At 50.5% G+C, this 10509-nt stretch overlaps 1 protein-coding gene across 3 annotated transcripts in view; it reads left to right on the forward strand.

The window, feature by feature from the left end:
* The window catches only part of CLSTN2 (calsyntenin 2), a 645262-nt gene extending 640034 nt beyond the window's left edge, over window positions 1-5228 (forward strand). For all 3 annotated transcript variants that reach the window (XM_032630816.1, XM_032630818.1, XM_032630817.1), the window contains 2 exons: window positions 405-589; window positions 2498-5228. In XM_032630816.1, the coding sequence (XP_032486707.1) occupies window positions 405-589; window positions 2498-2680 (368 nt within the window). In that variant the 3' untranslated portion in view covers window positions 2681-5228. The remainder of the gene's footprint in view (window positions 1-404; window positions 590-2497) is intronic.
* The last annotated feature ends 5281 nt before the right edge of the window (window positions 5229-10509 follow it).

Here is a 10509-nt window from a genome sequence, read left to right on the forward strand (position 1 = left end):
CCATATTGTCTTCCTATCTGGTGGGCACTTCTGTCTGTCCCGACTGAACTCCACAGTTTCTAGCTCTCAGGGGGAGGGGAAGGAGGCTGCCCTATGCTTTGATGGAAAAAGCAAGAGATCAAAGAGAATGTGCACTTATTGAGCACCTACTATGTGCCTCTGTGGAAATTCACATAGATGATTTCATTTGCTCCTCACAACTACCCATGGGATAGGAATGATGCAGTCTACTATATAGATGAAAAAAGTGAAGCCCAGACAGAGTAAGGTTCTGACCCAGAGCTCTCCAACTGGGCAGCGTAGGGCAGATTTTAACCTACACGTGGATGTTTCAATCGTGTTCCATCCCAAGGGTGAGCTAGTCCCTCGCTCACCTCGTCCTGCGAATTCCTTCCTCATTCCAGTGGTCCCGAGCATTGCCACAGTGGTCATCATCATCTCCGTGTGCATGCTAGTGTTTGTCGTGGCCATGGGCATGTACCGGGTCCGGATCACCCACCAGCACTTCACCCAGGAGTCTGAGGCTGCCAAGGAAGCCGAGATGGATTGGGACGACTCGGCACTTACTATCACGGTCAACCCCATGGAGGTAACAATCGTCACGCGGGGGCTGGGAGCTCAGAGCGGGATGCCTCTCCTCCACCCAGCTCCATCCTTCCTGTGCCAGAAGCCCTGCCCAGCTAGCCCAGCCCCACTGGTCCTTCCCTTCTCTGGGCTCCTCCAGCCTCTCAACCTGCATGAGCCACACTTACCCACCAAATGCATTCACTGCTTAAAAACGTATGAATTGCTCTCACCCAACAAACAAAAGCAGACATTTCTTAAGGCAAGCAGCCACGTAGTGTCTGTCCCTGGCCTCCCCTGTAGTATTTAGCTCAGAGCTGACGCACTCTCAGGGACTCGGTATTGAATTTTTGATTAGCTACGAGTATAAATTAGATGGCTTTGCTCCATCTGCCTGCAGAGCTCACTTAAAGACTCAGAATATGTTAATACAAAACCCCAATGGTAATACCTGCCATTTATTGAGCCCCCATCATGCCAGCACTGCACGGGGTCCTCAACATGCACCACCTCATTTAATCTCCCCAGCAACCTGTGAAGTGGGAGTCACCCTCCTCATTTACCAAGGTAGGACCAACTCAGAGACGGAAAGTAAAGTACTCAAACTCCCAGAGCTGTTAATGGCACCACCAGTATTCAAAGCCACGTCTGTCTGATTCTAAAGTTATCTTTCCAGTTGGCCATCAGCCCCCAGAATCCACCCATGAGTGTCCAAATGTCCCTGATCTGGACATAGGACACTCAAGAAAAGCCGCTTCCGTCGGGCCCTTTGTTCTGCCCATGGCTGCTGGGTGGGGGGAAAGGCAGGAGTAAGAAAGCGAGGGAGTCAGTGGCCATGAAGAGGAGCCACTGAGGAATGAAAAGTATCCCAGCCGGTCCCCAGTTTCCCCGCCTCACCTGGCCTCCTGCTCCAACTTCAGAGCCAGCGTGCCAATGCCGGTCAGCTCGTCCCAGCGTGTGCTGTAGGTATAGGGCTGAGCGCAGCACTCTGGGGACCCCAGCATTTCCACCTTCAGAGAGCTGGGCCTTGGGCCTAGGAGGCAAGATCGTTATGCCCGGAGCGCTCTGAGTACCCGGCCAGAGTGTGCTCACCAAGGGCTAACCTGGTGATGCCTGCAATCAGTGAAGCATAAGCAGGGAGAGCCTTTGGGGCCGTCCAGGGAAGATTTCCTGGAGCCTCAGCGAGGCCTTGAAGAATCAGTAGGATCTGGAGGAGACAAAGGTACAAGAGAAAACACTCCAGAGACGGGATGTTGCCAAACATGGGCTCACATCTCTTATGGCTGGTTTATGAACTCAAAACATAAATCCAGAAATAAGATGTGACTGGAATTGCCAAAAAGCTGGGGGGAGGGGGAGGGCACTGGAAAAGCGTGGGGTAGAGTTTGAGGACACAAACCCCCAGGGGTGAGGGGCAGGCGTGGAAAATGAGGACCGTTAACTTTGTCCTTCTGAAAGGAGTATTTTTGAGTCTCGGCTTAGAAGACCTTCTGCTCCCAGAGACATTATTTTCGCACCTGGAAGAGGGTTACAAGCTTAAATGCTATCCTCGCATTGAGAAGCAAGTCATTAAAGACTTGGACACCTATGTAGATGGGTTTCAGAAATGCCAGAAAAGAAACTTTGGCCCGAAAGCCTCCCTGAATGATGGATGGGATCGGCCTCAATGTCCAATGTTTAAAACGCAACGATTTACCTTGAGTTTGGGTCCTGGAATTTGCCATCTCTTGTCCTTGTCCTTAGCCCTCCGATTGGTCTTTCACCAAAGGACTTCCCTTCCAGGAAGCCTATCTCCCGGCCCAAGGGTTTAGCATCAAGGGAAGGAGTTGCAAGGGGCCCTAAACGTCTCCTTAATGGAGGGAGAAACTTAAAACTCCAGCGTGGCTCCTGTTTGATCCCTGATGAGCGTTTCCCTTCTCTCCCTGCCATCCAGAAACACGGAGCCCCGGGGCGTGGGGAAGATGAGACCGAGGAAGAGGAAGAGGAAGACCTAAGCTCGAGCAGCAGTGACTCCGAGGGCAGTGACGAGGAGTACGGGGTGGGCAGGGGCGTACACGGGCAGGGCGGAGTCGCGCAAGCGCAGCTGGAGTGGGATGACTCCACCCTCCCCTACTAGTGCCCGCCTTCTGCGCCCGCCCACATGTCCCTTTTGGAAGCCCCACCCCGATGTACGCCCCAGCCTATCACGTCGCCTCTGACTTCTATGACAGGTCTCAGCAGGCCTTCCCCAGCATCCTGGAGCCCACCCTTTATGCCTTGGGTACTCCCCGCGTCCCAGCCCTGGGGTGGTTCCCAGAAGCCCAGCGTCATCCTCACTGGGGACTTCAGGGGGGACTTTGTCCTGTGGCCCCCACTTCTCTTGCACTGGGCTCACCCAGCAGCCTGGATCCGTGGGTACCGTGTTTGCTCTTCCCTGCAGCGGAGAAGGTCAGCCTTCATGTCGCTCCCCTACCTGGGCTCCACGTTCTCAGGGCCCTGAGGTTCCAACCCCCTGTGCGGGCACTGACTCCGTGGTGTCTCCACACCGACCATCAGGTTCTTCGCACCTGACTCTCCAGGCTGCTTCCTACAAGCAGGATGGTCAGACTCCACACACCCGAGGTCTAAGTCCTCAACACTTCAAAGGAACGTCCGTACCGAATTAAGTTTGCAGGGAAGGGTTTGCCTAGGCTGTCCCCACTGGTCCCCTCCCCCCGCCACACACACGCGCTCTTCCATTTTGGAGAGCCTTTCCCTTTGTCCTTTTTGAGGCCACAGAAGCTCATATGAAAAGTCCGAAGCCAAGAGCAGGCCCTTGGCCACAGCAGGGCCTGGTTCCAGCCAAAGTTCTCTGAGAACCTGCCTTCCTGGCAGCTGCTGAGACCCGCGGTGCTGCCCTGCTGGGGGCTCCCACCACACGACACCATGAGGGCCAGGAAGCATTACACGTAGCCACTGCCCTGGGTGACAGCTGTGACAAGCCTACAGCCAGGGATCAGAAGGAAGGGCTTCATGGTGGACGCAGAGCTGGGTGACAGGGGTGGCTGGGCTCTCCTGGGCCAGAGGGCGACCCCAAGGTTGACAAGGTTCTCACTGTCTAGTCTTAGGGTCCCTCATCCCCTAGTTCACAGTTTTGCCTCTTGAGAAGAAACACTCCTCTTGGATGTTTTGGAACAAGCATGAACTGCACCGAGTCTAAAATAAGAGTTTGGAGATTTAACTGCTCGAAATTAGAAGCATCTTTGCCATAATAACAGCTTCTTTCTTCTCAGAAAAGGAGCAATGCTTTGGGTGGAGGGCAAATACATCCAAAAACCATTTCCTTCTTTCCTTCTTCTTTGTTTTAATAAGGAAACCTTTTCCATCTCCATCTTAACATGGACACTTTTGGAGGAGAACTGTTGCTATAGTAACTGGTCTGTGATCTTTTCTGGCGGAGAGTATAGCAGGCAAGAGCTAGGGCTGTTAGAGGACTTCCATGAGGCTCTAAGAACGTCTTTGTTTCAAATGTCTTGGGCTTTTTTTGTCCTCAGTATGTATGATCTGTCCCCTCTCTCCCCCACCCCAATTCCCAGCCCATCCCGTACTGGCACGGGCACAGAGCTGGCCCCTAGGCACAGGGTATTCAGGTTCAAAAGAAAGGTCGGAATCTGTTCATCCTACTCCCTGTGTCAGAGAGACACAGCTACTCTCCTACTCAGAGAGAGCTTATGAAGGGGGACCACCATCAATGTCTTTTAGTCTGACCTCCACCCAGTGAGGATCTGTGACAGGTCTTTGCAACCTTCTGATTTGAGGAAACCACCTTAGGCAGCCTTTTCCTTCTCCTAACGTGTTTTTTGCATCTGTTTCCTCCTTTGAGCCTCACAATAATCCCATGAGGGAGTGGGGAACGCCTGTTGTTAGACCCATTTTCATGATGAGTAAACTGAGGTTCAGAGATTCAGCATCTTGCTCAGAGTCATTCTGAGGCAGAGACACGATGGGACTCCCCACTCTTGGCCCAGTGCCTACCACCCTGATTCTACCTATGCGTATTCATGCAGCTAACAGGCATTGCTGAGGACCTACTACGTGCCAAGCGCTCTACCAGCAGCTGTGGGAAAGGGAGAAACGGAAGAAGCTCCTTCCTCAGAGGACTTGATAGTTGCAGAGGAGAAACAGGCAGGCATAGAAACCATACAAGAGACAAATGCAGAGGGAGGGAGAGGAGAAGTCACAGGCTCTGATTTTCCCCTCCTTAGAAAAGACGCTGGCAGAAGTGTGGGGTTTTATATTCATTGAATGGAAATAGACACCTCTGTGAATTTTCCCAGTCAAATAGCCCTTTTCTATCGGGCAGGGTCTGCACATCTAGAAGGAGAAAATCTTGGATTTTTAGTCCTCACAGACCCCTTAGTTAAATAAAAACAGACTTTTTAGCCAGGCACTTAGGAGCTAACAGAATTCTTCCAAAATTCTTAAGGCAGTAAAATGAGTACTGTATTTATAGGTTTAAAGCCAATTCTTTTCGAATTGGATTTTGATTTAAAACATTTAAGTCCGATGTTCATGAGAGTGCTTTCTTCTGCTAGGGCTTTTGTTTTGGCTGTGGTGGGGAAGGTGGTCTGGTGCCCTCCAACTGCCTTCTATGGCTACATCACTTATTCACGGCTCGGTGAGCTGCTTGGGGCATGTGAAACCATTTTGTGGGTTTTTCAGGGCTGGGGGGGGGGCGGGGGGAGGGAACAGGTGAAAGTGGAGCTTGTCATATGTAGAGAAACAATGGGGTCAAGTCCCCTTGTTTCCCACTGAGCCCTTTCCATCAACTCCTGCCATGGAAGGTCACCCTGCACGCCAGCCCCAAGGACAAGGCACTCGAAGTGATGCTGCTGGGTCAGTGGGCATTTATCGTGTTCCCAGCACCCTGCTCAGCGCCATGGGTGAGAATAAGAAGGGGAGACTATATAAAAGTAGCAGAAGCTTTGGGGAGTATCCAGGTGAGTGGTGAGTAATGTGATCTGCCCTCTCGCAGGGATTCTAACCACGGGTGGAAAATGCCGTTCGTAAGGCCAGCGTTGTCCAGGCTCCATCTGCTGGCATCTGGGAACCAAAACTCCCAGATGGCCAGATCCCCTGTGGCTTCTCACCCAGATAGCAGCGGCAGTGCATGTACACTTGTACCGGGGCGAACAGCTGACCAGTTTGGCCACAGGCCAGACCAGTGCTTGTCTTGCCAAGTGGATGACCAGATCGTGCTCTCTGGAGGTTGCAAATACATAGGCAGAAACCTCTCACATGACTCGGGTGACAGGGAGGAAGTGAAAGAAGAGGTTGAGGTGAAGAAGCCAGTACAGAATGAGTTGTCCTAGTGGAGTAAAGCAATCAGCTAGCTGGTCATCAGTCTTAAAGAACAACAAAGGTCTATTCTAGTAGGTTTAATCAAATGCTATAAATCTGACCAAGGCCCCAGTTCATCTAGCTACCAAAAACGTGGGTTCTGCTTTCACCACCTCTTTCTTGAATGTACACAGCCATGCTATCAAGCAGGGCTTAGCCCACCCACCTCTGCTTGTAGCAAGGGCTGTGCCTGGCGGACCTGGACCCTGCAGGGAGTTGAGCTCCTGAAGGGGAAGCAATGTCCTCTGTTCCTATACAACAGCGACTGGCAAACTTCACCTGTAAAGATCCAGTTAGTAAGTGTTTCGGGCTTTGCAGGCCGTGTGGTCCCTGCCGCAGGTATTTGACCCTGCCACGGTAGCATATGCTTAAATGAATGGATATGGCTATATTTCCCAAAAAACTTTATTTATGAACACTAAGAAGGAGCAGGCAATTTGAATTCATATTGTTATCGCATGTCACAAAATTTTATGACTCCTTTGATTTTTATTTTCAAGCATTTAAAAATGGAGAAACCCTTCTGAGCCCACTGGCCTTTCAAAACCTAGCAGCCGGCCAGATTTTGCCCAGGGGCCGTGGTTTGCACACCTCAACCATGTGTGTGGGGAAAGCAGCCTTCCAGCTGCCAAGGGAAAACAGATTCCTATCTTAGGCCCTCCCATCAGCTACCCAGTGGTCTTTGCCTGCAAAATAAACAGCAAATAACACCACTGTCCTTAATTAAGCTGTTTTTTAAAATCCATGTTCCAGCGGGAAAACCAAAACCAAAACCAAAAAATACTTATTGCTCGTTGACTTGCCTCAAACGCAGGCAAGCATTCCTCAAGAACCGAAAGGCTTGGGTCCAGGAACCTGCTGACCGCGGAGTACAAACCCTATTGAGCTAAGGGCTAACTCCCAGGCCCAGGGCCTTCCCCCAATGACTCAGCGCATAATGATTTCTAAGCAGGAATGTTCATTATTTCAGACTGATTTCCATTCAGCCCTGCTCATGCCATCACTCTAAAAATGATCTAAAAGTCTTGTGACCGTTTGAATCGATACAGCATAATCAGTAGAAAGCCTGCCCCGGCACACTTCAAAATTAGCATTCTTCTTGGCTGTGTGATTCAATTTTAGCCAAAGGAGGACTTTTTCTTAACCGTCCTCTCATTTAAGTTAACCAAATCAGTTTTACAAAAAAGTGAGAGAGCTGATCTAATCATCTGAAAAAATTTACCAGTGCAAAGTAGATGTTTTTCAGGGAAGAACATGCTGAGGCCTTTGGGGGATCCCCAAAGCCTCCTGCCATGTACTCTGACAGGCTACGGGTGCTACACCATTCTCTAGCTGCATCAGACATTTATCAAGGCTGCCAAGCCAAAGCCCTGGGCACAAGTTAATTTTCATGGAACCACTTTCCGTGGTCCAGCTGTAGGCAAAGGAAATGAGTAATGAAAGTTTTGAAGTCTACTCCAGCACCTTCATCTCCCTGCCTTTATTTGCTTTACTTTATACATTTATTCTGTATCTGCTTTATAGACCTTGCCCTAGTTTTCCTTTGGGCACCAACCAGAAAGAAGAGTTAGTTGACTTGGTAAGAAGTGGGTTAGAAGCCAAACTTGACTATCCCAGGGAGATGAAAAGAGACAGAAGATGTCACCTCCACCAGCACCCCAGAAAGCAATCAGACACCCCCTGTATGCCATCAGTGAACAGATGGGATTCCATGTTTGCAGCTATGTTCAATGTAATTCAGCAAACTCTTGCTCAACACCCGTGGTGTGCCACCCCCGGTGCCAGGAATGGGGAAGGGAGGATGGATGGGTCGTGGCCCTGCCCGTGAGGATCTCCTGGTCTTGCAAGCTGCTGGGATGTTCCCTCTGCCGTGCTGGAGGCTGTCTATGAGCCATCGGGACTGGCGGGACAGAAGTTTGGGGTTGGGAGAGGGGGGATAACTTGCTCTGCCAGTTCTCCGCCCTAAGTCAGGTGGTAGGTGTGATTCTGGGAGCCCTGCCACACATTGCTGAGGCCAAGTGGAGAACTTTCTAGGGAAGCAGGCAGTGCTTCCCTATGCGTTTCTTAATTCCACCCCAGGCTGACTCAGTTCACCTGCTGAGGGAAGCCAGTCACCCTGCCTACGGGGCAGAAATAACATGACCGAGGGCTAGGATTCAGTGAAAGCAATCAAAGGAAGTTCTTTTTTTTTGGGGGGGGGGGGGGATTTTTTTTTTTTTATATTCGAACAGAAAGTCACAAAAATTATAATCGTCCTCATCAGTTCACTCAGTCCCATGTAATTAATTTTTTTTCATCTTGATCTTTTGTTAGCACTTTTATGAATTCATCAGTTTTCCATCAGAGTTCTGAAAATACTTATTCATTCAGTTCAGCAGTACAGTCAGTTACCAGAAACCTGTACTTGTCAGTCTTTTCCATGAATTCCTTGAAGATGAAACCCTTTAATAGGAACATTTTTGCGAAAGCATCAGTGTACACCCAGAACTGTCTGTAAATGACAAAAGACTTAAAAATGACCACGGTTAAAGATTTGATGAAAGTTCATAATAATGCAATCGACAAGGAAATGTAGTTATTTCTGAGACGTACATTTCAAAGGAAGTTCTTACATACCAAGAGCAGGCAGCCAGACGTCGGAAGTTAGGAAGGGTGACCCAGATCCAGGGACCAGCATGAAAGCCCACAGCCACGGGACAGCCTGAGTGAGCGAGCACCTCGGACGCCCCAGGTCAGAGCTGGAGACGGAAGCAGGGCTGACTCCGGAGGACCCGCTGCAGGTTCACACCCCACCCTGTGGAACCCAGGTTCTCAAGGTATCCTTGGGCCAGAGCAGCGGCATCACCTGGGAACAAATGAGAAATACAAATTCTCGGGCCGCGCCCAAGACCCGCTGAACCGGAAACTGGGGGTGGGGTCCAGCATCTGTGTTTCAATGAGCTCTCTGATTCTGAAGCAAGCTAAGGTTTGAAAACCACGGAGGCAGAGGATGAGAAGAAGGATTTAAGCTGGCATTGGGAGCAGACGACTGTTGGCAAGATAAAAAAAGAATTGTGTAGTGATGAGAGGGGGCCAAACAGACTGCCCCACCCCCATCCCGGGCCCTCTAGGATCTAAACCACGCTCCCTGAAGCAGTGGTTTCAGAGAACCCTGGTCTAGTCCCAATTCCACTCCTCCCTGGGGCATGAGTCACTTCCTGCTGGTCTGGCCCCATTCGTCCTGGAGAAAGACGACGCCCAGGAGAAGCGGTAGTGAGGTCACCCAGCCCTAGAGAGGCCACCTTCCAGCTTCCTATAAGCTGAGCAACCTCCTCCAAGGCTGTATTTTAAGGGGAAACAATAACTGCAGCAAGGACCTTGCATCACCAGGAGAACTGGTCTCCACACAGCCTGTATGCTGGTGGAACTGCCCAGGGCCTGGCAGGACTAGAGCAGGGTCAGTTAAGGACACTGCCAGGTGACTGTAGCGTCGCTCTGTTTGTAACGAGACTGACGCATGCAGCGTCACCATGCAGGCACTAAATTGGTTGGGGAATGAATGGCTTTTCTTGGAAAGGCAGTAACTCACTCTGGATGCTACTGAAATTAGAAAACAAAACCCAAAATCGAACCTGCAGCCTTCCCTACAGACAATGTCTTGGCCCTTGAACTTCTACAACCCGCAAAGGTGCCAGGTTCCACCAATGCCCTTTTTCCCCATCAATCAGATCCCTAAGGTCCACCGATTATTGCTTTGACTTTCTGATTTATGGCTGAAACTCTGTGAAGGTCCACAAACCTTCGGAAGTAACTAGTTAGTGCCCTAGTGGTCATTTACACCTAGCTGTGGGCTACAGAATCTGTCTTCGTGTAAGGATTTCTGGGAGTCAGAGCGCTGGGGTGCTGGGCCTTGGGGTGGAAGCATAGAAGAGAAATGGGCTGGGAAACAGCCCAGATACATGGCCTGGGAGATCCAGCATCTGCTGTTTAGTTCCTGTGAACCCTAATCCCCTCCTGATCAGACCCATCCCTGGTCCTCTCAGCTGTCTCCTTGCTGAGTCCTCCCAAATGCCCCACAGGACACTTCCATTTCTCCAGCCCATCTTGGAAAAAGTCTTCTGGTTAAATGCTCAATCTCCTGAGACCACAGAGATCATATGGGGAATAACTCATCTCTAACAAATTAGAACGTACTAACAAGAACAAATAGGGCTGTCCAGTTGTGTGTTGGGGAGAGAGTGTGGGGAGAGCTAGCCGGACCCAGGAGGGGAAGATACAGTGTTTCTTCATGTCGCTGAGATGCAGAAGAGTTTTCATTGACAGCCTGGCCTCTTTTTGTGAATTTTCTCACGAAACATTTCTGGCCCAAGACCTTAAGGCCATGTTATGTGTTTCCCTGAGGTTAGTCACTTATCACAAAGGCTCCTATGGGACAAAAGGATGCAGAGTGGGATGGCAGAATGTGGACACAGAGGCCTGCGGTAGTTCGGGAAACAGGGTGGGTTTTGTTCTCGTTGGCAGGCAGGCCAGGGACACCTTGTGGACTGAGGGTGAGAGGCTCATATCCAGCCAGAACACCGCGTAGAGTGAGTGAATAAGGGGGAGTGT

Source organism: Phocoena sinus, chromosome 4 (assembly GCF_008692025.1).
Source record: "Phocoena sinus isolate mPhoSin1 chromosome 4, mPhoSin1.pri, whole genome shotgun sequence".
In the NCBI taxonomy this organism is placed as follows: domain Eukaryota; kingdom Metazoa; phylum Chordata; class Mammalia; order Artiodactyla; family Phocoenidae; genus Phocoena; species Phocoena sinus.